Below are 25608 nucleotides of genomic sequence, written 5' to 3'. Positions count from 1 at the left end.
CGATGATGTTCTTACACTTGGCACCGATGTCGTTGTCCCACCACCTCCTGAAGTCGTTGGTGCCAAGTGCAAGAACGATGTAGCTCACGTTCTCGAACCGCGTCCCCTCCGTCAGCTCGATCGCACCATGGTCGATCTCCCCGCCTGGGATCGAAATCGCAGACAGAGAGAACACCTCGCTCGCGCACTTCACCACCTTGAAATGCATTAAGATAAAAGTTGTTTTGTATTGTTCATGAGTTGTGAAAAAGTCTATCTGCTCGTAAAAAATATTTTTTATTTGGTCTGTATGTAAATTAAGGTCCTTTTTTAAAAATCAGTGTTTATACATTAATATTAGGACATTTGAAAATGCGTAATTAAAATTGAGCTTGAAAATTTATATAAGCCAATAAAGTAAACAAAGTACATTAATGCCAATAAAGGCAGAAAAAGTACATATTTTTTAATAATCCCTTCCTGTACATCTTCTATTCCTACCAACCGAATATATAAATATGAATTGGCTTATTTATCATGATAGGCAGATGTTCGTAAATTTTTTACACTAAGTATGAATTTCGCCTTTTCTACGTGCCTTTGAAATCCACACGGAATTACAATTAGTATATTCTGGTTAACTGTTTCGTCACAGTTGAGCATTTCACAAAAACGTTTAATTGATATTTTTAAAAGGTTACTTGTAAGTGATGGTTCGCATCTAAATTTGATGTAGATAGCCTAATAAAGTTACGAAACTTTGAACATGCGTTTTAAACTGTACAGTTTATTTAAACGCAACAAGAATTTAGCCTATATTATAACTGCTCATGATATTTACTAGTAAGGTGTCAAATACACTAGTAATAATGGCGGGAAACAAAATTTTGCGTGAATTTAAACCACGTGTTTTATATTAAACTGTACTAAGAAGTTATTAATCTGTCAAGACATCTTAATACTATACTTATATAGCCGCCACCCGCTGCAGGCAAAAAGCCAAAAACATGTATAGAGAGAAAGTTTTAAATCTCTCGATCTATAATTATTGCGAATTCAAATGGAAGAAAATAATAACTAATCAAAAGTGTTGTGGAAGTAATAACTCGCCTAATAATGCTACAATTGTCTAAAATAAAGCCTTTTCTTGATCTAAGTTTGCTGTACCTGCGGATAAACGATGTTCCGGCCGTTGCTGTCCGTCACCAGAAGCACCGAAGGCAGTCTGGACGGCTCTGGTCGAAGGTAGGCCGTCTGCTTCCCGCTCACACCGAGAATGTACTTCTTCGTCCTCGTCCGATACCCTCGAACCCTCTCCTTGCGCCGAAACATCTCTTTCCTCTCTGTAAAACTTACTAAAAAATTTCGTAAACTCGTTTATGAACAAGCGATAAAGAAGTAAAATGCCAGTCACAAGCCCACACTTCCTGAAACAAATCAGCACTGTATAGGTCAGTAAATTGTAAGTCGATACAATCAACCCTTTCAAATTATCACACTTTTGCTTTTCAATAAGTCGCAGTTGGAAATAAGCAGATCAAAAATCTTAAGCTGAAAGCAACAAAACACAAAACATTATTCTCAACAGCGAAAAAGTGATTTAAAAATCAACCATTCGAATATGTTAACTGGCACGTACTTTTTACACAGGTACGGAACATAGTATTGTTATGTGTACTTTGCGAATTGCATTTGCAATTAACAAACATCTGAACAAAATCTATTTCAACATTTTAAATAGTATCCTAAAGTGGTAATTTTTTTAAGAATAGTCAACTTTAATAAACCTTATTCAATGAAAACCTGATACCAAAGCTTTTTAGATTAGGCCAAACGCTATAGTTAAATGTTTCACGTCTAACATATAAAAAGTAGGTTTGAAATTTGGATAATTCCTAAACTGGCAGCAACAATACTAAACCTTTCCTACTTTTTTCAATATTTAGCACATAGGGAATTTAATGTTGTGTTGGATACCAAATTTACCGAAATTTTAGTATCTTGCAATTTTTTTTAAACTCTACATCGACATATAACAGATTTACAGTAACATGTAGCTGCGTCAAATTTATTTTAAGCACGGTAAACTAATTACTGAGTTAGTACTGTAATATTTAACTTATTAAACAGTTTCTTGTGTTTTGCTACATTTTGATTAAGTCAGATAAACTATCACAAAACTGCTAAGCGTAAACAGTGCTATTTTACCACGCTCAACTAATGTAACATTTAAACGACAAGAAACAAAATAAGAAAAAATGAAATTTGAATCCAGCGTGTTATCAACAACACAATGACCATTGTGGCGTTTTAAACAACCGAATTACTATGCGGTTTTCAAATACGAAATGAATCACGAAATACAAACATATTATTGCAATAAAAATATACAATTAAAGCTCACCAATATGCAGAACGAATATTAGGCTTTCGAAAAAGTATTTGGGATATTTTTAAAATCGACCTTGAGTAATTCCCTACCTGTAAAATGTAATAATGCATCTTCTAAGTTAGAAAAAATGTCAACATTTTTTTGTCAAATATTGGGCTTCGAAAAAGTCATTTCGCTGTAAATTTCTTAATCAGGTGAGTGAGAGACCAATGTTATTTTATTTAGTGTGTTCTATAGCAGCTACATAGCGATTTTCATAAACTTTCTCAGTTCGGATAGTTTTTAAAATCGCCCTTGATTTCTTGGCTATACGCGTAAAATGTCAACATTTTTTTGACGAATATTAGGCTTCGAAAAAGTCATTTCGCTGTAAATTTCTTAATCAGGTGAGTGAGAGACCAATGTTATTTTATTTAGTGTGTTCTATAGTAGCCTCATAGCGATTTTTATAAACTTTCTCAGTTCGGATAGTTTTCAAAATCGCCCTTGATTTCTTGGCTACGCGTAAAATGTCAACATTTTTTTGACGAATATTAGGCTTCGAAAACGTCATTTCGCTGTAAATTTCTTAATCAGGTGAGTGAGAGACCAATGTTATTTTATTTAGTGTGTTCTATAGCAGCTACATAGCGATTTTTATAAACTTTCTCAGTTCGGATAGTTTTCAAAATCGCCCTTGATTTCCTGGCTACACGTAAAATTACAACATTTTTTTGACGAATATTAGGCTTCGAAAAAGTCATTTCGCTGTAAATTTCTTAATCAGGTGAGTGAGAGACCAATGTTATTTTATTTAGTGTGTTCTATAGTAGCCTCATAGCGATTTTTATAAACTTTCTCAGTTCGGAAAGTTTTCAAAATCGCCCTTGATTTCTTGGCTACGCGTAAAATGTCAACATTTTTTTGTCGAATATTAGGCTTCGAAAAAGTCATTTCGCTGTAAATTTCTTAATCAGGTGAGTGAGAGACCAATGTTATTTTATTTAATGTGTTCTATAGTAACCTCATAGCGATTTTCATAAACTTTCTCAGTTCGGATAGTTTTCAAAATCGCCCTTGATTTCTTGGCTATACGCGTAAAATGTCAACATTTTTTTGACGAATATTAGGCTTCGAAAAAGTCATTTCGCTGTAAATTTCTTAATCAGGTGAGTGAGAGACCAATGTTATTTTATTTAGTGTGTTCTATAGTAGCCTCATAGCGATTTTTATAAACTTTCTCAGTTCGGATAGTTTTCAAAATCGCCCTTGATTTCTTGGCTACGCGTAAAATGTCAACATTTTTTTGACAAATATTAGGCTTCGAAAAAGTCATTTCGCTGTAAATTTCTTAATCAGGTGAGTGAGAGACCAATGTTATTTTATTTAGTGTGTTCTATAGTAGCCTCATAGCGATTTTTATAAACTTTCTCAGTTCGGATAGTTTTCAAAATCGCCCTTGATTTCTTGGCTACGCGTAAAATGTCAACATTTTTTTGACGAATATTAGGCTTCGAAAAAGTCATTTCGCTGTAAATTTCTTAATCAGGTGAGTGAGAGACCAATGTTATTTTATTTAGTGTGTTCTATAGTAGCCTCATAGCGATTTTTATAAACTTTCTCAGTTCGGATAGTTTTCAAAATCGCCCTTGATTTCTTGGCTACGCGTAAAATGTCAACATTTTTTTGACGAATATTAGGCTTCGAAAAAGTCATTTCGCTGTAAATTTCTTAATCAGGTGAGTGAGAGACCAGTGTTATTTTATTCAGTGTGTTCTATAGTAGCTACATATCGATTTTTATAAACTTTCTCAGTTCGGATAGTTTTCAAAATCGCCCTTGATTTCTTGGCAACGCGTAAAATATCAACATTTTTTTGACGAATATTAGGCTTCGAAAACGTCATTTCGCTGTAAATTTCTTAATCAGGTGAGTGAGAGACCAATGTTATTTTATTTAGTGTGTTCTATAGCAGCTACATAGCGATTTTTATAAACTTTCTCAGTTCGGATAGTTTTCAAAATCGCCCTTGATTTCCTGGCTACACGTAAAATTACAACATTTTTTTGACGAATATTAGGCTTCGAAAAAGTCATTTCGCTGTAAATTTCTTAATCAGGTGAGTGAGAGACCAATGTTATTTTATTTAGTGTGTTCTATAGTAGCCTCATAGCGATTTTTATAAACTTTCTCAGTTCGGAAAGTTTTCAAAATCGCCCTTGATTTCTTGGCTACGCGTAAAATGTCAACATTTTTTTGTCGAATATTAGGCTTCGAAAAAGTCATTTCGCTGTAAATTTCTTAATCAGGTGAGTGAGAGACCAATGTTATTTTATTTAATGTGTTCTATAGTAACCTCATAGCGATTTTCATAAACTTTCTCAGTTCGGATAGTTTTCAAAATCGCCCTTGATTTCTTGGCTATACGCGTAAAATGTCAACATTTTTTTGACGAATATTAGGCTTCGAAAAAGTCATTTCGCTGTAAATTTCTTAATCAGGTGAGTGAGAGACCAATGTTATTTTATTTAGTGTGTTCTATAGTAGCCTCATAGCGATTTTTATAAACTTTCTCAGTTCGGATAGTTTTCAAAATCGCCCTTGATTTCTTGGCTACGCGTAAAATGTCAACATTTTTTTGACAAATATTAGGCTTCGAAAAAGTCATTTCGCTGTAAATTTCTTAATCAGGTGAGTGAGAGACCAATGTTATTTTATTTAGTGTGTTCTATAGTAGCCTCATAGCGATTTTTATAAACTTTCTCAGTTCGGATAGTTTTCAAAATCGCCCTTGATTTCTTGGCTACGCGTAAAATGTCAACATTTTTTTGACGAATATTAGGCTTCGAAAAAGTCATTTCGCTGTAAATTTCTTAATCAGGTGAGTGAGAGACCAATGTTATTTTATTTAGTGTGTTCTATAGTAGCCTCATAGCGATTTTTATAAACTTTCTCAGTTCGGATAGTTTTCAAAATCGCCCTTGATTTCTTGGCTACGCGTAAAATGTCAACATTTTTTTGACGAATATTAGGCTTCGAAAAAGTCATTTCGCTGTAAATTTCTTAATCAGGTGAGTGAGAGACCAGTGTTATTTTATTCAGTGTGTTCTATAGTAGCTACATATCGATTTTTATAAACTTTCTCAGTTCGGATAGTTTTCAAAATCGCCCTTGATTTCTTGGCAACGCGTAAAATATCAACATTTTTTTGACGAATATTAGGCTTCGAAAAAGTCATTTCGCTGTAAATTTCTTAATCAGGTGAGTGAGAGACCAATGTTATTTTATTTAGTGTGTTCTATAGTAGCCTCATAGCGATTTTTATAAACTTTCTTAGTTCGGATAGTGTTTGAATTCGGTCTTGATTATCCAGTATTTTTTTAAATAATCTTAAGCTTTAAAAAATAAAATTAAGTGAATATGCACTACTTTTTACATCATTAAACTTGTATTTTATTGCTTATTAATGTATAATTCAAAGAAATGAATTGCCAGTTCTATTTAAGCGAACTACTTATTTATATTATGTTTTATCTTTCAATTCATAATATGTGCACTATGTGGTAAACAGCGCAAAAAAAAATTAAAAAAAAAATCCAAAAAATTATTTCGCCGAAATGACAATGGTTTCATTATGAAGTTCATTTGGTTTTCGTTTCTAAAAACGGGATTCCCCTATTTTGATCATTAAAAAAACTTGAGCTTCATCGATTTTGACGTTTTTTGATATTTTTTTAAGTATAGGGTCCATTTGTATTTCTTAACTTTAAATGTTATGCATTAACCAATCAACTGTTTGCTAACTCGACGAAACTAGTTGTTTGATCTTGCACGTATTTCCAACGCGTTGTGCAATGAATATCACACTATTGTGCAATATGTGGCAATATTTTCCAAAGCAGTAGGTCTCTATTTAAATATTTAAAGTCGAATTTCAAAAATTATTTTGTTTAAAAAGTCAATTTAATCTTTTTCATAAATATTAAAGATTGTTAAAAATATTCATATTGTACTGATTCAAAATCAGTTATATTTGCATTTCAACATAAAGTAGAGCGTGCTTAGGATCAAAACAACCAATTTCGCGCCAAACAAATCTTCTATAAAACGCGTGGATTTTGTTTCAATTTCACAAGTTACGCGATGGCTTGCAGCGGTGGTGTCTTGCTGTTCGGTGCAGTTTTGGTCGTTATTATTGGTTTGCTATACATCCTTCGTTATCTTGGTTTGATCGGGTCAATTAAAGTTACTGTTGGCAAGCCTGTGCTGGGCAGGTGCTTAATGGCGTACAAACGCCATACAGGCCCGTACGAAAAATGCGGACCCCACTTTGAAGAAGTATTATCTGTGTTTCCTGGAGATCCTCCTTGCATTGGTGTCTACTTTGATGATCCAGCAGTGGTAAGAAAATCGGGCACTGCCTAAAATCCTTTTTTACAATAACAAAATACAGCTACAAAGCCAGACGTTAAAATTGAAAACGGGAGAATCATTCACCAGAACCCAAACGCTAACACGCACCCTAACTCAAAAAAATGTGTGTGTTGATTTAATAATTTAAATGCTGTGGTAGGATTTTAGACCAGCGCCAAAAATCCTGATATACCTGTTTACATGGTATACCGTACTGAAAAATTTGGCGCTATTTCACTATTGTACGTGAAAAGTTAAGCAAAAAAAAATAATAATAATACCGCATACCATAACGCATATTGTTTGGGTTAGGGTGCGGGTTAGCGTTTGGGTGAGGGTGGGTCAAGTAATATTATGTTTATTATTAATAATAACTTGACCCACCCTCAACCAAACGCTAACCCAAACAATATGTGTTGTGGTATGCGGTATGTGAAGAAAATAAATATGGTATGCGGTATGTAAAGAAAAAAAATTTTTTATTAATTTTACGTACAATAGTGAAAGAGCGCCAAAAATTCAATATAGTTTTTTGTGACAGGTTCCTAAAAATAACCTCCGGTATGCAGTTGGGGCGGTTTTGCCTGTAAATCCAGATATATCTTCCAATGAAGCATCCCCAAGCGTGGTTGAACACATGAAAAAGCACAACTTCTTAATCGCTGAGCTACCAGAAGTGCAACTGGCAGTTAATGCTCAGTTTCCTTTTCATTTTAACCTGTCTGGCATGCTTGGTGCAATGCGGGTTTATCCAGCAATGGAAAAGTATGTCAAGGTGAGTACGGGCTTTTGCAAAACGAAGTGAATCTGAAATGAGGGGTTTCAAGTGAGTTGCGAACTTAACGTTTTCTCAATCTGTTGAGTTGCGGGCTGAAAATGTTCTTTAATTAGGTCTTAATTTCTTGAGAATGGCCTAGTCGCGTAGGGCGGCCAGAAAAAACACACGCCGCGTAAGGTAATCTGATTTCTGTTTATTGCTTCATTGCAAATTGCAGATATGTGATTCTAGTTACTGGCAATGCAGACTGTAACAGGGCGACCAAAAATACGTAAACATTTTAAAACATACTCAACTAGGCTACGTATGTGGGAACCTGAAGCTTATGCGTGCTTGCACAATATCTATTATTATTATTGCAACAAGTCGTTTCAATTATATAGGTAAAATCACTCTTAAACTCTCCAGTCTCCACGTATGTTGGCCAAATGTGAATAAAAATACAAAAGATTACTTAGGTTAAATCTTAATCGTTTTCCTATGATTTTTTTTACATTGCAAACACTCAAGAGAAGCTAAATTTCCCCGAATCACAATAAACGATTGTTTAGTACGAAATCTTGCTTAAAGTAACGTTGTATTGAGGTAAATTTTTACTTCATTTTGTGTATCACGATTGTGACTAAAATATATGCATTGAAATTTGTAGAAAAAACAACTCTCCCCTGCCCCATTCGTGGAAGTATACTTGGGAAAAATAATTCACTACATGGGTGTGTTGAGTCACCAAAAGGAATACATGGATCTTGCTTAAACTTTCTGTAACAAGGACCTTACCTATGTGCACTCTTTTTATGTATTTACCTACATTGGTAACCCGTTTCATTTTTATTAACATTTTACCTAAATGCTTTATTTTACTGTAAATACATCGTAATTTGTAAGTGTGGTTTGTTCGCCAGTCTGAAGACATCTAAGCTTATATACGCAGATAACTGGCCGTTATGTAGAAAAATTGCGTGTAGGCTATCTGGCAAACTCCTAATCGTGAAAGTTTCTTGTTAACAGAATTTTCTAACCCCTTGACTTCTGTTTTCCTTTAACGTTAAAAGCAACAAAAATAGTAGGGATTCTGAACAAATGTTAAGATTAATATGAAAAAGATAGCTTAACATTAAAAAGTATATGAACACCTTTTATGCATTTGCGTTTATATCAGGCAGCCATATTACGGCAGTTTTTTACGTTCTTTGATATGTGGTAGGTTTTAAGAATAATCGTCAGGAGACGGCACATTTTTGTTGTTAAAAAGTAAAATCCCTATTATTTTTTGTTACAATACTATGTTGTTTGTTTTATACGAAATACCTAAGGAATTTCAAACATAACAAGTGTGTTACGCTAAACTTAACTTTGCAGCGTAGCCTTAAGTAACGAAACAAGTTAAATAAATTTCTCGTTATCAGACGAGGACAGATTAACAGCTTGCTATAAATCGTATAAATGTACATGCCGAAAAAACAACATTTTAGCGGACTGTACATCAAAACCTGTTAGTCCAACGAATTCAAACGAACACGATGGTGATATTTTTCAAGAAATGTTTTTTTTTGTTTAACCTGTGTCCTTTAAGGTAATTTGTGAGTCCTTTTTTGTGTTACTGTGAATTAAGTAACATAAATTTTCTAATTTCTCCATCATGTGAGAACACAAGCATTGTAATATGGCAAAGACTATTTTTGTCTTTATCAGGAGTCAACCTGTAAGACCTGACGATCGCCGTCGGGATATAACATTTTGTGTCGAACTTCATTTAAACTGGAGTATCGGTAATCGAAGGAAATATAAGTGACTTGCATCCGGCAGAATTTTGTTTATTCGGAAATATGCCGCCGCCTGGCAGAATTCATTCTGCGGGCCGGATCTGGACGTAGTTTGGTGAAAACTGGTCTATATCCAAATTGAATAACTGAGGTGATTTAACATGTAAGCCTAAATGAACTATACGAAAAGTTAAAGTGACACAAACTAGTTTGAAGTAATTTAGTCGTCTGACAAAAGTTAGTAGCATAGTGGCAAAAATAAACGGTCCAATACGATAATTTCCACTGAATCCCAAGTATCATTGGTACATCATTTTTATTGGAATTAAAAAACACGTATATTGGTCGAACCGGTCTTTTAAAGGGGTCGCATGGTTTGTCTAGATCAGTGTCTTTTTGCCTATCGGTCGCGACCCAAATAGGGTAGTGGTTTGATTTGGTTGGACACCAACTGCAGTAGTTCACATTGTTGGATTTATTGAGATTTGTTCTGAGAAGGATTTCTTCAAATTTGAGAATATTGCGGGAGTGATACGAAGACATTTCTTACGCTTTATTCGCGTACAAAGTTCAGCAAAGAAAAACGTGTCGCCAAAGCTTCACTGTTGTACCTACGTTTTAGTTTTTGCGTCGTAGTGAGCGAAGGTTGAGAAACACTGCTTTAGACAGAAATTTCCAACAGACAACAAGTAAGTTTCGTTAAAAACGTGTGGAGGGTATTCGTCACATTATATTAAAAAATTCAAAAACGAAGAACACCTCTGTTCGCTGGAAGGATCAACAGATATAGGAAAACTCCTATGATGCGACACCGTGGTAAAATACTACAAAGAAGTCTATACAACAACTAAGAGCACAATCCATTGTTCACTAAACCAGGTGTGTTAAACAGCCAGCTGCCATCGCTTTGGCAATAGTTGTAGGGTGGGGCGCACAATGGTGCAGTGGTACACTCGTACTCTTGCCGTTCGCCGGGAAGGTAGCTGGTCTGTGTACCTCCAGTCGGAGATGCCTTCGAGCCCACGGGTGGCGCACCGCAAACAACTGAAGAAAAAACAAATTAGGATACAGGTCAATATCCTACCTCCGTGGCGGCACCTGCTCCCTCGTGGAGACAGGTTGTCAGACTCAGAGGACTGGGCTCAGAAAATCAAGGCCTTCTTTTTGGCCAATGAGAAGAATCGAGCCACAACCCTTATCTACTTTATTTTTTTATTTTACTTTCTTTTACTTTTTCTTAGTTACCTTTACTTAGATACGTCAATATCGTGTTTCCCCTGCCCCAGGTCATTACTCTTTGGGATGCACAAAGATTTGTGTCTTTTTATGTGCGAGGGATGTCAATGTAAATATGCTGCAAGTGACCCGACTATGTTACGCTTTTTTGCGAAGTTATCTGCTATCCGAACTTCCGAGCAATATTCGGCTTGCAAAAGGGAAGTATGGCGATACAGGAAAGTAAACGGTTGTTAGCTGCTTTTCTAGCTTTTCTATTATATATTGTTGTCGTTGTGCATTTTTCTCCAATTAATTTATTAATAATAATAAAAAGTAAAAAAGGATACAGGTTAATATCGTGTATTTTTTCCCCGAGCAACTACTCTTCGGAGTTAGCCAAAAACGTCGGATAAATAAATAAATACCAGAAGAACATATTTTCAGTATATACTACGCAAGGTAGCAACAGGCAACAGCATTTAAGTATTTGTCTGCCCTTGATTCAAATTACATTTAAAAATACGTTTGTTTATAGTTTAACCCGATAATATCACACAACACGCAGCTTAAAATTTTGTACCGATTAACAAATACCAGTAATTTTTTGTAGTAAATTCACCGAGTTTTACATAGTTAAAGATGCACCAGTCTATCGCTTATATAATTGCTACCCTTTGGTGCTACTTGAGGGCGTTCTATAATGTAATTTAAAATGCGACTATGCTAGTTAGTTTAGTGTCGCGTACAAATTGTAAACATGTGATTCTAGTGCAGCCATTGCAGACTCTTTTTAACGTTTATGAATTTTTGAACGAATATTAATATCCTATCCGCGCATAACTATTGGTCGAGTAACGGCTCTTTTCAAAGAGTAGACTCGTAGGTGTCACCCTATGTAAGTAACTTTGGGCAAGCTTAAATATTCATAAAATATGAATATTAAAATTTAATATATTTTTGAAATAAGTCTGATTGCTAGCTAAGTTGGGTTGCTTTGAGTAATCTGTAAAAAACATCTGATCGATATCTTATTTTCGGAGATACCACAAGGTTTAATTTCAAGACGCGTGCGTGCGTCCTTTGGTGACTCTAAACACGGTGAATAAAATACGTGAATTAATCCCGCAACGTCTTAAGACTTTTTTTTAACCCAAAACGTTAAAAAACACCTTGTTAGACAACAGAGATACATTAAGCATCATATAAAGTTTTTTAAAACTGTTTTTATTTGTTATGTGAAGCTTACAAACCTATAAATCTACAGGACTGAATGTTTGGTGGGGTCCATATTCCAACACCTGTCAAAGTACCACATGTACTTGTTGACATTCCAATCAGTTCAAATCCAGCATCGCAAACATAGTCAACAGATGTGCCATCAACAAAAGCAGCATTGCCCATTAAGTTATCAGTCCTGGTGCCAGACGTGATATCAACTGGATCAGAACAAACTGTAAAACAACATATATATATATTTTTTCTCATATCACAACAAAATCTAACCTCCCGATTTGGCCACCTAAGCATGACATGGTAACTAACTCAACAAGATAGAATAAATTGTGTACATTAGATATTCAGTTAATTTCACAAACTTATAAAAACATTTTCTTCAGTGAAAAGTGTACTTAAAGTGTACAGTTCTATAAAGTTTAAAACAATAGCTAAAACTAGTAATTACGAAACAATCAAACAACAGTCTAGATGACGATTTGAATAAATCTACAGCTAATGAACGCATTTTTGCTATTACATTTTGTGTTAAATTTTATTGGCCTCATAAAAAGTGGTAAACATAACAAATAAATTATTTGTTTTGAAAAAGTGAGCTTAATACAAATTTCATTTGGTTTAAAAGCGTTTTCAAATTTGGTTTAGACATACCTCTGGCAAACATTTTAGCAATGAATATTTTGGGATACTTTAAAATGATATACTGCGACAAGAATAGTTTACACCACAGGCCTCATAAGGTCCATGACTAGCAGTTTGGAGACCACCAAGGGGTAAAACTAAAACATGAGTCGCTGCAATGTTAAATTTATTAGTATATTAAATTCTAAAAAATACCGTCATTTTGAACCTAGGAAAGACACAGAGATTGCAATTTTGTGTAAATAAATAATCTAATAAAATCATCTTTAAAGTACAAAATAATTTGAGAAGTTTTGCAAGACAAAAAAAGTAAATTAGTGTTAGACAAGAGCATGAAACACGCTTTTTTGTTTACCATTTTATTTAAATCTAACTTACTTATTAAAAATGCGCCAACAAAACTTTTAAAGCAATAAAATATAAAAAATACCAAACCAAAAATTAATCAATACAAATCCAGAGTAATTGGAGCCTAAATGAAAGTCGAGCACATAAAAGAGTAAATATAAAATGTTTTATATGACCAATTAAATAGCTATGGTGTGATTCATATTAAATCACACTAGAATCGTTCAGCAACACAATAAGCTCCTCTATAAACCAAAATCAAAAGCAAGCAATAAACCCTTTGCACAGCTCAAAACTTTATCTTTAACTCTAACAAACCTTCATTATGACTATTTCATCAACCACTCTGACAAATGAAGCATTTAATATCAAGCAGTCCTGTGTATTTTAAATGTACATCCAGATTTATACATACATTGGCGGAAGAGCAATACTTTTGCAACCTGGCAAAATGGCCTTGGGCGGGTTTTATAGAATTTTCTAAACTAATTTGTTTTCCACTCAGTTTTAAATAAAAAATTGACCTAACACAAAATAACGCATACATTTGCTAACTGATTCTTCAGATAGACAAACAACAGTATTTTTTGGAGACTACCAATTCTGAAAAAATTTACAAACCTATCTGTTGGCATGACTGAATGTTCGGAGGGTTCCATATTCCAACACCTGTCCCAGTTTCACATGTACTTCTTGACATTCCAATAAGTTCAAATCCAGGACTGCACGTGTAGTCAACTGTTGTACCATCCACATAAGCAGTATTGCCCATTAGGTTTGGTGTTCTGACACCCGATCCAGGATCCAATTCAACTGGATCAGTGCAAACTGTAAAAAACATGTTTTATATAATGTAATAAGGTAAAAGATAACGGTTAAAAACAATGATCCCATATATTTGGTATACGCATATAGGTTTTATATTCAATATTTTTATAACCATATTTTATTCAAACTGTCTTTCAATGAAAATATATTAATTTAAAAAATTGTTATTATTTCAGGTGAGTAAGGTCCTTAGATTTACATCTTAGAAAATTGTTAAAAAAGGTAAACATTTTAAATTATCAAGTTAAAGGTGTAGAACTACAGTTAAACACAAAATATTGACATGACAAACATATTATATTTACCCGTTTGTACACATTGTGGGTTTCCTGTCCAAGATCGATCTGCCTGACATGTTATTGTATCACCTGAGCCCGGTAATACAGTAAATCCAGCATTACAAGTGTAAGTAACCATTTCTTGAAATGAGTAAGGAACTGAAGCAGGAAATCCAGCATTGTCAACTGTAGGTGGATTCCCACATACTGCACATAAAATAAGTACCAAAAGTAAATGCTGCTGATTTAAAAACAAAACAAAAAACAATTCATAAATTTATTGTGATGCAACTGGTTTCATAAAACAAATGCAGAAACATTTATTTAAAAAAAATGCTTTTCTAAGTTGACCAATTTTCAATTTTTTCTGTATGAAAATATAATCCTGCACAATTTTACAAACCTATCTGTTGGCATAACTGAATGTTTGGAGGGTTCCATATTCCAACACCTGTCCCAGTTTCACATGTGCTTGTTGGACCTCCAATCAGTTCAAATCCAGCGTTGCAGGAATAGTCAACAGATGTACCACCCACATAAGCAGTATTGACACCTAAGTTAGTGGTTCTTGTACCAGACCCAGCATCTAGAGTAACTGGTTCAGGACAAACTGTAAAAACAGAATGTGTGAGTGTGATTTATCAAAACAAAAGGTAATTGTCTCATTGCCTAAAATGAATTAAGCAAAGCAAAAATAACATTTTTGGGCTCATGTAATATAACCAAAGAAAATGCAACTAAGGAACCAACCCATATATTTGGTATGCACATAAAGGTATTTTATTTAATGTTTATTACCATTATTTTTATTCAACTTTCATGCAATAAAAATATTTTAATTTAAAACATTTTTATTTGTATTTATAAAAAAGTTGTCTCTATGTTAGTACAAGCCCTAGATTTGCAATTCAGAAAATACTTTACAAACAATTTTGGCTAACTTTAGATTATTAAGTAAAGTAGTGTAAAACTAAGTTCAACCAAAAAATTAACATGACAAACATATTATATTTACCCGTTTGTACACATTGTGGGTTTCCTGTCCAAGATCGATCTGCCTGACATGTTATTGTATCACCTGAGCCCGGTAATACAGTAAATCCAGCATTACAAGTGTAAGTAACCATTTCTTGAAATAAGTAAGGAACTGAAGCAGGAAACCCAGCATTGTCAACTGTAGGTGGATTCCCACATACTGCACATAAAATAAGTACCAAAGGTAAATGGTGCTGATTTATAATAAAAAATTAAAACAAAATTGAAGACCTGAGTTATAAAACTACTTAGGTTACATAACAGCTTTGGGAGATAATGGATGTTAAAGATTTGTAAAGCTATTCCAAATGATGATTTTAGCGAGATTGGTTCAAGACCTTATTCAATTGACGACTTTCATGTCTTAAAGAAATATCATTAATGTACATCTTAAATGATTTTTATTTTTTTAAAATTGAAAAAAAAGCATGAAAAAAGTATTTTTATTTTTATTTTTTGCTGTATGCGGGAAACTTGACAGAATCACTGAAGTTTGGTTGTGTTATATACCAAACTACAGTCGTTTTTTCAGATAATTTTTAGCATGGAGGCGTAGACTAACAACTGTACAACAGATTTTCACAAACTGCAGCTGAAGTACTTTATAAAGTCAGGTCTTAAACAATTAACTAAATTTGGTGTGACATTTCTCTGGTTTTATAAAAATAAATGATTTTTCAAATGTACAAACAAGAGTTTTTCTCAATGATTACAAACTCTGCAAAATTTACAAACCTATCTGTTGGCATGACTGAATGTTTGAAGGGTTCCATATTCCAACACCTGTCCCAGTTTCACATGTGCTTGTTGGACCTCCAATCAGTTCAAATCCAGCATTGCAGGAATAGTCAACAGATGTACCACCCACATAAGCAGTATTGACACCTAAGTTAGTGGTTCTTGTACCAGACCCAGCATCTAGAGTAACTGGTTCAGGACAAACTGTAAAAACAAATTGCGTGAGTAGCAGTTAATTATACAAAAAGTAAATGTCTTTATTGCTTAAAATGAATTAAGCAAAGCTAAAATACCACTTTTTAGCTCAAGTATAACCAAAGAAAACACAACTAAGGAATCATTCCATATATTTGATGTACACATATAGAAAAAAAAGAATATAATTCACCGATTTGTACACATTGTGGATTGGCGGTCCACTCATTGTTTATACACATTACTGTTGCTCCACCAGTTGGTTCAATGGCAAACCCGGCATCACAGACATAATCATATGTGTCACCCGATTGATAAACCATAGATGGTGGAGTCATAGCATTTGGAATAGTTGGTGGGTTGCCACATTCTAAAAAGTAACACCAGTTAAAACCTTTAATTCTAGAAAAGAATGGCTGTTAAGGCCTTTTAGCAGAGTTTACACATTGATAGAATTGTTGATTTTTAAACATATAGCATAAATAAATAAAATATAGATTGTATCGGCAAGTACATCACACTGAAAAACTAACGTTGTAAAACAACAATATTATAAAAAGGATACATGACGGTAGAAATAAAATTACAATGCAAAAGAGAACTAAATAAGTAACACTTAACCTATGCTTACTGAGAATTAACCTTTCTAAACATCCATGCGGTCGAAAAAAGGTAATCCTACCTGAACGCCACAAAGTACAAAACACCTAACCCTTCAAACAAATATTTAAACTAAACTGTCTAAAATACTTTACATGCACAAATTTAGAGTCCATGACTAGGTACAGGGTTAACGATGTCCATATTTTAGATTTTTTACTGAATATATTTTGAAGCAAAACTATGGTTACTTAATACAAAATAATGTCACAAAAAATGATTGGTATAAGAATGAAAAAATCTGTAGGTGCATAGATTTTTATTCAAGATTTTCAAATCAGGGTGCAAATAACCTGCAACCTTTGGTAACAAAAATCCATTCTTAGCTGTTTGGAACAAGCTTTAAACTATTTTTAACAGCTTTCAAACTACAACTACAGTAACAATAAAAATTGGCACAATTGAGGCCAAATAAATTTATTTTTCTACCCTCGGGTGCCACACACTGTGGGTTGGCAGTCCAGGTTTTATCTGCTTGACATTGAACGGTGGCACCTCCAATAGGCAATAGGACAAAAGGGCTTGTACACGCGTAAGTATAAATGGCTCCAAACAGATAGGTTGTTGTCGGGGGTGTTGGAGCATTGGGAATGGTGGGTGGGTCACCACATTCTAAAAAAAAAAAAGTTTTAAGAAACATGAAGTAAGAATAACAATGCCCACACAGAAGTAGGTATCATTTTGAATGTTTCAAATAACTCTTTATTCATTTTTAACATTATGAGAAGGCATTGATTCTAGGTATATATTATACTACTGAGGCAGATGTCAGAAAAACATGAAACAAAAATAAATGCACTATCTAAACCAGGGTGTGTGGAAATTAGAATGTGAGTCAATAGCAGATAAAGCCATCCACGTGACTCAGAAATTATAAAAGAAATAGTGGCATTGAGGCTTGGTCTACATTAATATTAAAAAAGAAAAAAACAGTTTCAGCAAATAGACATGGTACAAAGAAAACCGACATGGTACAAACTGGCCATTAATACTAATACAAAGTCTGAATCAGTGTATGCAAGAAAAGCAAGTAAACGTTTTTTTAAAAAATACAATGAAGTCTCAAGCAAGACCGTTTATCTACGAAGCCGACCTTAATGACCCCAAAGTCGTGAAATGGTGTCAAAACAAACATTGGTTATGGTGGAAAAATTTAATACTTTATTACTCGGTAAGCTTAAAAAATTGTCAGAGTTCCAGTAAATGAACTTGCTCACACCCACCAAGTTTGAGAACCCTCCCGCCAATTTGAGAACCCTTGGTATATTTAATATTATTACCTTCTGGTCTTTATTTGTTACTTATAATTTTATGTTAACCAACTGTTTTTTTATGATTACATTTATAAGCTATTTTGCTACAATTCCACAAAATGATTATAGTGTGTTTAATCACAATAATAAATTAAATTAAGAAAGCAATATGTGTTACTAAACAAATATGAACAAAACTGAGACAAACAATAGATAACATTTACTGATGCAACAAATGTACCATGCCACTCTCCCTTATATACCATGGGTAAACTAATTCAAACCTATTTGTTGACATGACTGAATATTTTGAGGAGTCCATATTCCAACGCCTGTCCCAGTTCCACATGTGCTTGTTGGATCTCCAATTAGTTCAAATCCAGTGTTGCAGGAATAGTCAACAGATGTACCACCCACATAAGCAGTATTAACACCTAAGTTGGAGGTTCTTGTACCAGACCCAGCATCTAGAGTAACTGGTTCAGGACAAACTGTAAAAGCAGAATGTGTGAGTGTGATTTATTAAAACAAAAGGTAATTGTCTCATTGCCTAAAATGAATTAAGCAAAGCAAAAATAACATTTTTGGGCTCATGTAATATAACCAAAGAAAATGCAACTAAGGAACCAACCCATATATTTGGTATGCACATAAAGGTATTTTATTTAATGTTTATTACCATTATTTTTATTCAACTTTCAAGCAATAAAAAAATTTTAATTTATAACATTTTCATTTGTACCATAAAAAAGTTGTCTCCATGTTAGTACAAGTCCTAGATTTGCAATTCAGAAAATACTTTACAAACAATTTTGGCTAACTTTAGATTGTTAAGTAAAGTAGTGTAAAACTAAGTTCTACCAAAAATTGACATGACAAACATATTATATTTACCCGTTTGTACACATTGTGGGTTTCCTGTCCAAGATCGATCTGCCTGACATGTTATTGTATCACCTGAGCCCGGTAATACAGTAAATCCAGCATTACATGTGTAAGTAACCATTTCTTGAAATAAGTAAGGAACTGAAGCAGGAAATCCAGCATTGTCAACTGTAGGTGGATTCCCACATACTGCACATAAAATATTTACCAAGGGTAAATGCTGCTGATTTGAAAACAACACAAAAAACAATTCATAAATTTATTGTGATGCAACTGGTTTCATAAAACAAATGCAGAAACATTTATTTAAAAAAAATGCTTTTCTTAGTTGACCAACATTATTTTTCTGTATGAAAATATAATCCTGCACAATTTTACAAACCTATCTGTTGGCATAACTGAATGTTTGGAGGGTTCCATATTCCAACACCTGTCCCAGTTTCACATGTACTTGATGGACCTCCAATCAGTTCAAATCCAGCGTTGCAGGAATAGTCAACAGATGTACCACCCACATAAGCAGTATTAACACCTAAGTTAGTGGTTCTTGTACCAGACCCAGCATCTAGAGTAACTGGTTCAGGACAAACTGTAAAAGCAGAATGTGTGAGTGTGATTTATTAAAACAAAAGGTAATTGTCTCATTGCCTAAAATGAATTAAGCAAAGCAAAAATAACATTTTTGGGCTCATGTAATATAACCAAAGAAAATGCAACTAAGGAACCAACCCATATATTTGGTATGCACATAAAGGTATTTTTTTAATGTTTATTACCATCATTTTTATTTAACTGTCATGCAATAAAAATATTTTAATTTAAAACATTTTTATTTGTATTTATAAAAAAGTTGTCTCTATGTTAGTACGAGCCCTAGATTTGCAATTCAGAAAATACTTTACAAACAATTTTGGCTAACTTTAGATTATTAAGTAAAGTAGTGTAAAACTAAGTTCAACCAAAAAATGAACATGACAAACATATTATCTTTACCTGTTTGTACACATTGTGGGTTTCCTGTCCAAGATCGATCTGCCTGACATGTTATTGTATCACCTGAGCCCGGTAATACAGTAAATCCAGCATTACATGTGTAAGTAACCATTTCTTGAAATAAGTAAGGAACTGAAGCAGGAAATCCAGCATTGTCAACTGTAGGTGGATTCCCACATACTGCATATAAAATATTTACCAAGGGTAAATGCTGCTGATTTATAATAAAAAAAAATGTTGAAGACCTGAGTTAACAAAACTACTTAGGTTACATAACAGCTTTGGGAGATAATGCATGTTAAAGATTTGTAAAGCTATTCCAAATGATGATTTTAGCGAGATTGGTTCAAGACCTTATTCAATTGACGACTTTCATGTCTTAAAGAAATATCACTAATGTACATCTTAAATGATTTTCATTTTTTAAAAATTGAAAAAAAAAGTGAGTAAAGCTATTTCTTTTAACAAAGGGGGTGAGGTCATGGAAATGTCCCAAATTCCACCATTAGTTGTCCGGTACACAGGGTCACAAAAAAACTCCAAAATTTGCTCATTGTTGTCATGAAAAAAGTCAAAATTGCTTTATTTTTGTCGTGTACCCGGGGTCATAAAAAAAGGTTTAAAATTTTACCTTAGATTTTTTTCATTTTTTGGGTGTACGTGGGCATGAAAAAAGTATTTTTTTTCAAAATTTTTGCTGTATGCGGGAAACTTGACAGAATCACTGAAGTTTGGTTGTGTTATATACCAAACTACAGTTCAGATAATTTTTAGCATGGAGGCGTAGACTAACAACTGTACAACAGATTTTCACAAAACGCAGCTGAGGTACTTTATAAAGTCAGGTCTTAAACAATTAACTAGATTTGGTGTGACATTTCTCTGGTTTTATAAAAATAAATGATTTTTCAAATGAACAAACAAGAGTTTTTCTCAATGATTACAAATTCTGCAAAATTTACAAACCTATCTGTTGGCATGACTGAATGTTTGAAGGGTTCCATATTCCAACACCTGTCCCAGTTCCACATGTACTTGTTGGACCTCCAATCAGTTCAAATCCAGCATTGCAGGAATAGTCAACAGATGTACCACCCACATAAGCAGTATTGACACCAAAGTTTGTGGTTCTTGTACCAGACCCAGCATCTAGAGTAACTGGTTCAGGACAAACTGTAAAAACAAATTGCGTGAGTAGCAGTTAATTATACAAAAGGTAAATGTCTTTATTGCTTAAAATGAATTAAGCAAAGCTAAAATACCACTTTTTAGCTCAAGTATAACCAAAGAAAACGAAACTAAGGAATCATTCCATATATTTGGTATACACATATAGAAAAAAAAGAATATAATTCACCGATTTGTACACATTGTGGATTGGCGGTCCACTCATTGTTTATACACATTACTGTTGCTCCACCAGTTGGTTCAATGACAAACCCGGCATCACAGACATAATCATATGTGTCACCCGAATTATAAACCATAGATGGTGGAGTCATAGCATTTGGAATAGTTGGTGGGTTGCCACATTCTAAAAAGTAACACCAGTTAAAACCTTTAATTCTAGAAAAGAATGGCTGTTAAGGCCTTTTAGCAGAGTTTACACATTGATAGAATTGTTGATTTTTAAACATATACCATAAATAAATAAAATATAGATTGTATCGGCAAGTACATCACACTGAAAAACTAACGTTGTTAAACAACAATATTATAAAAAGGATACATGACGGTAGAAATAAAATTACAATGCAAAAGAGAACTAAATAAGTAACACTTAACCTATGCTTACTGAGAATTAACCTTTCTAAACATCCATGCGGTCGAAAAAAGGTAATCCTACCTGAACGCCACAAAGTACAAAACACCTAACCCTTCAAACAAATATTTAAACTAAACTGTCTAAAATACTTTACACGCACAAATTGAGAGTCCATGACTAGGTACAGGGTTAACGATGTCCATATTTTAGATTTTTTACTGAATATATTTTGAAGCAAAACTATGGTTACTTAATACAAAATAATGTCACAAAAAATGATTGTTATAAGAATGAAAAAATCTGTAGGTGCATAGATTTTTATTCAAGATTTTCAATCAACGTGCAAATAACCTGCAACCTTTGGTAACAAAATGCCATTCTTAGCTGTTTGGAACAAGCTTTAAACTATTTTTAACAGCTTTCAAACTACAACTACAGTAACAATAAAAATTGGCTCCATTGAGGCCAAATAAATTTATTTTTCTACCCTCGGGTGCCACACACTGTGGGTTGGCAGTCCAGGTTTTATCTGCTTGACATTGAACGTTGGCACCTCCAATAGGCAATAGGACAAAAGGGCTTGTACACGCGTAAGTATAAATGGCTCCAAACAGATAGGTTGTTGTCGGGGGTGTTGGAGCATTGGGAATGGTGGGTGGGTCACCACATTCTAAAAAAAAAAAAGGTTTAAGAAACACGAAGTAAGAATAACAATGCCCACACAGAAGTAGGTATCATTTTGAATGTTTCAAATAACTCTTTATTCATTTTTAACATTATGAGAAGGCATTGATTCTAGGTATATATTATACTACTAAGGCAGATGTCAGAAAAACATGAAACAAAAATAAATGCACTATCTAAACCAGGGTGTGTGGAAATTAGAATGTGAGTCAATAGCAGATAAAGCCATCCACGTGACTCGGAAATTATAAAAGAAATAGTGGCATTGAGGCTTGGTCTACATTAATATTAAAAAAGAAAAAAACAGTTTCAGCAAATAGACATGGTACAAAGAAAACCGACATGGTACAAACTGGCCATTAATACTAATACAAAGTCTGAATCAGTGTATGCAAGAAAAGCAAGCAAACGTTTTTTTAAAAAATACAATGAAGTCTCAAGCAAGACCGTTTATCTACGAAGCCGACCTTAATGACCCCAAAGTCGTGAAATGGTGTCAAAACAAACATTGGTTATGGTGGAAAAATTTAATACTTTATTACTTGGTAAGCTTAAAAAATTGTCAGAATTCCAGTAAATGAACTTGCTCACACCCACTAAGTTTGAGAACCCTCCCACCAATTTGAGAACCCTTGGTATATTTGATATTATTACCTTCTGGCCTTTACTTGTTACTTATAATTTTATGTTAACCAACTGTTTTTTATGATTACATTTATAAGCTATTTTGCTATAATTCCACAAAGTGATTATAGTGTGTTTAATCACAATAATAAATTAAATTAAGAAAGCAATATGTGTTACTAAACAAATATGAACAAAACTGAGACAAACAATAGATAACATTTACTGATGCAACAAATGTACCATGCCACTCTCCCCAAATACATGAGTAAACTAATTCAAACCTATTTGTTGACATGACTGAATATTTTGAGGAGTCCATATTCCAACGCCTGTCCCAGTTCCACATGTGCTTCTTGAATCTCCAATCAGTTCAAATCCAGTGTTGCAGGAATAGTCAACAGATGTACCACCCACATAAGCAGTATTGACACCTAAGTTAGTGGTTCTTGTACCAGATCCAGCATCTAGAGTAACTGGTTCAGGACAAACTGTAAAAACAGAATGTGTGAGTGTGATTTATTAAAACAAAAGGTAATTGTCTCATTGCCTAAAATGAATTAAGCAAAGCAAAAATAACATTTTTGGGCTCATGTAATATAACCAAAGAAAATGCAACTAAGGAACCAACCCATATATTTGGTATGCACATAAAGGTATTTTTTTTAATGTTTATTACCATCATTTTTATTTAACTGTCATGCAATAAAAATATTTTAATTTAAAACATTTTTATTTGTATTTATAAAAAAGTTGTCTTTATGTTAGTACGAGCCCTAGATTTGCAATTCAGAAAATACTTTACAAACAATTTTGGCTAACTTTAGATTATTAAGTAAAGTAGTGTAAAACTAAGTTCAACCAAAAAATGAACATGACAAACATATTATATTTACCCGTTTGTACACATTGTGGGTTTCCTGTCCAAGATCGATCTGCCTGACATGTTATTGTATCACCTGAGCCCGGTAATACAGTAAATCCAGCATTACATGTGTAAGTAACCACTTCTTGAAATAAGTAAGGAACTGAAGCAGGAAATCCAGCATTGTCAACTGTAGGTGGATTCCCACATACTGCACATAAAATATTTACCAAGGGTAAATGCTGCTGATTTAAAAACAAAACAAAAAACAATTCCTAAACTTATTGTGATACAACTGGTTTCATAAAACAAATGCAGAAACATTTATTTAAAAAAATTGCTTTTCTAAGTTGACCAACAATATTTTTCTGTAAAAAATATAATCCTGCACAATTTTACAAACCTATCTGTTGGCATGACTGAATGTTTGGAGGGTTCCATATTCCAACACCTGTCCCAGTTTCACATGTGCTTGTTGGACCTCCAATCAGTTCAAATCCAGCGTTGCAGGAATAGTCAACAGATGTACCACCCACATAAGCAGTATTGACACCTAAGTTTGTGGTTCTTGTACCAGACCCAGCATCTAGAGTAACTGGTTCAGGACAAACTGTAAAAACAGAATGTGTGAGTGTGATTTATCAAAACAAAAGGTAATTGTCTCATTGCCTAAAATGAATTAAGCAAAGCAAAAATATCATTTTTGGGCTCATGTAATATAACCAAAGAAAATGCAACTAAGGAACCAACCCATATATTTGGTATGCACATAAAGGTATTTTTTTTAATGTTTATTACCATCATTTTTATTTAAATGTCATGCAATAAAAATATTTTAATTTAAAACATTTTTATTTGTATTTATAAAAAAGTTGTCTCTATGTTAGTACGAGCCCTAGATTTGCAATTCAGAAAATACTTTACAAACAATTTTGGCTAACTTTAGATTATTAAGTAAAGTAGTGTAAAACTAAGTTCAACCAAAAAATGAACATGACAAACATATTATCTTTACCAGTTTGTACACATTGTGGGTTTCCTGTCCAAGATCGATCTGCCTGACATGTTATTGTATCACCTGAGCCCGGTAATACAGTAAATCCAGCATTACATGTGTAAGTAACCGCTTCTTGAAATAAGTAAGGAACTGAAGCAGGAAACCCAGCATTGTCAACTGTAGGTGGATTCCCACATACTGCACATAAAATAAGTACCAAAAGTAAATGCTGCTGATTTATAATAAAAAATTAAAACAAAAATTGAAGACCTGAGTTATAAAACTACTTAGGTTACATAACAGCTTTGGGAGATAATGGATGTTAAAGATTTGTAAAGCTATTCCAAATAATGATTTTAGCGAAATTGGTTCAAGACCTTATTCAATTGACAACTTTCATGTCTTAAAGGAACATCACTAAGGTACATCTTAAATGATTTTCATTTTTTTTTAAATAAAAAAAAAGGGAGTAAAGCTATTTCTTTTAACAAAGGGGGTGAGGTCATAGAAATGTCCCAAATTCCACCATTAGTTGTCCTGTACACAGGATCACAAAAAAACTCCAAAATTTGCTTATTTATGTCATGAACTTGGGCTAATGAAAGAAGTCAAAATTGCTTTATTTTTGTCTGGTACCCGGGGTCATGAAAAAAGTTTAAAATTTGACCTTAAATTTTTTTCAAATTTTTAGTGTACAGGGGATCATGAAAAAAGTTTTTTTTTTCAATTTTTTTGCTGTACACGGGAAACTTGACGCAATCACTGAAGTTTGGTTGTGTTATATACCAAACTACAGTCATTTTTTCAGATAATTTTTAGCATGGAGGCGTAGACCAGTGGTTCTCAATTACAACAAAAGTATGCAAATTAAAAGCAAAGAATGAAAACTTCAATTTAATGAGCCATGACGTGTTATACGCGGTACTATTGAAGTTTTTGACTTACACTGGTCTTAAAGTTCAAGACTTAACGAGTTGTATAGCCTATTTTTAATCAATAGGGAACAACATTTGCAGCATTGTGACGTATGATAAAGTACTGCACATAGTAGGCCATTAAGTCT

General features: G+C 33.6%; 2 protein-coding genes across 2 annotated transcripts in view; one reads left to right on the top strand and one right to left on the bottom strand.

Annotated features, from left to right (window-relative positions):
- Window positions 1-6607: 6607 nt before the first annotated feature.
- On the top strand, window positions 6608-8326 carry LOC146166724 (testis-expressed protein 264-like). The gene is made up of 3 exons (XM_083396479.1): window positions 6608-6751; window positions 7305-7538; window positions 8191-8326. The coding sequence occupies exons 1-3, from the start codon at window positions 6632-6634 to the stop codon at window positions 8293-8295; spliced, it is 459 nt and encodes a 152-aa protein (XP_083252605.1). The 5' UTR covers window positions 6608-6631; the 3' UTR covers window positions 8296-8326.
- A 1461-nt stretch (window positions 8327-9787) lies between these two features.
- Window positions 9788-25608, bottom strand: part of LOC146166723 (complement receptor type 1-like) — a 47397-nt gene continuing 31576 nt past the window's right edge. Inside the window, exons 39-58 of the mRNA XM_083384802.1 lie at window positions 24564-24743; window positions 23952-24158; window positions 23580-23759; window positions 22968-23174; window positions 21863-22045; window positions 20968-21144; window positions 20577-20783; window positions 19611-19790; window positions 19000-19206; window positions 18627-18806; window positions 18017-18223; window positions 16909-17091; window positions 16013-16189; window positions 15622-15828; window positions 14867-15046; window positions 14255-14461; window positions 13879-14058; window positions 13367-13573; window positions 11773-11973; window positions 9788-10348 (exon numbers count right to left, since the gene is read on the bottom strand). Of these exons, the coding sequence (XP_083240928.1) occupies window positions 10152-10348; window positions 11773-11973; window positions 13367-13573; window positions 13879-14058; window positions 14255-14461; window positions 14867-15046; window positions 15622-15828; window positions 16013-16189; window positions 16909-17091; window positions 18017-18223; window positions 18627-18806; window positions 19000-19206; window positions 19611-19790; window positions 20577-20783; window positions 20968-21144; window positions 21863-22045; window positions 22968-23174; window positions 23580-23759; window positions 23952-24158; window positions 24564-24743 (3854 nt within the window). The 3' untranslated portion in view covers window positions 9788-10151. The remainder of the gene's footprint in view (window positions 10349-11772; window positions 11974-13366; window positions 13574-13878; window positions 14059-14254; window positions 14462-14866; window positions 15047-15621; window positions 15829-16012; window positions 16190-16908; window positions 17092-18016; window positions 18224-18626; window positions 18807-18999; window positions 19207-19610; window positions 19791-20576; window positions 20784-20967; window positions 21145-21862; window positions 22046-22967; window positions 23175-23579; window positions 23760-23951; window positions 24159-24563; window positions 24744-25608) is intronic.

The sequence above is a fragment of the Ascidiella aspersa genome, chromosome 1 (genome assembly GCF_963924565.1).
Source record: "Ascidiella aspersa chromosome 1, kaAscAspe10.2, whole genome shotgun sequence".
NCBI classification, from domain to species: domain Eukaryota; kingdom Metazoa; phylum Chordata; class Ascidiacea; order Phlebobranchia; family Ascidiidae; genus Ascidiella; species Ascidiella aspersa.
Note: the sequence above shows the minus strand (reverse complement) of the source record. Positions and strands in the feature narration are given on the sequence as shown.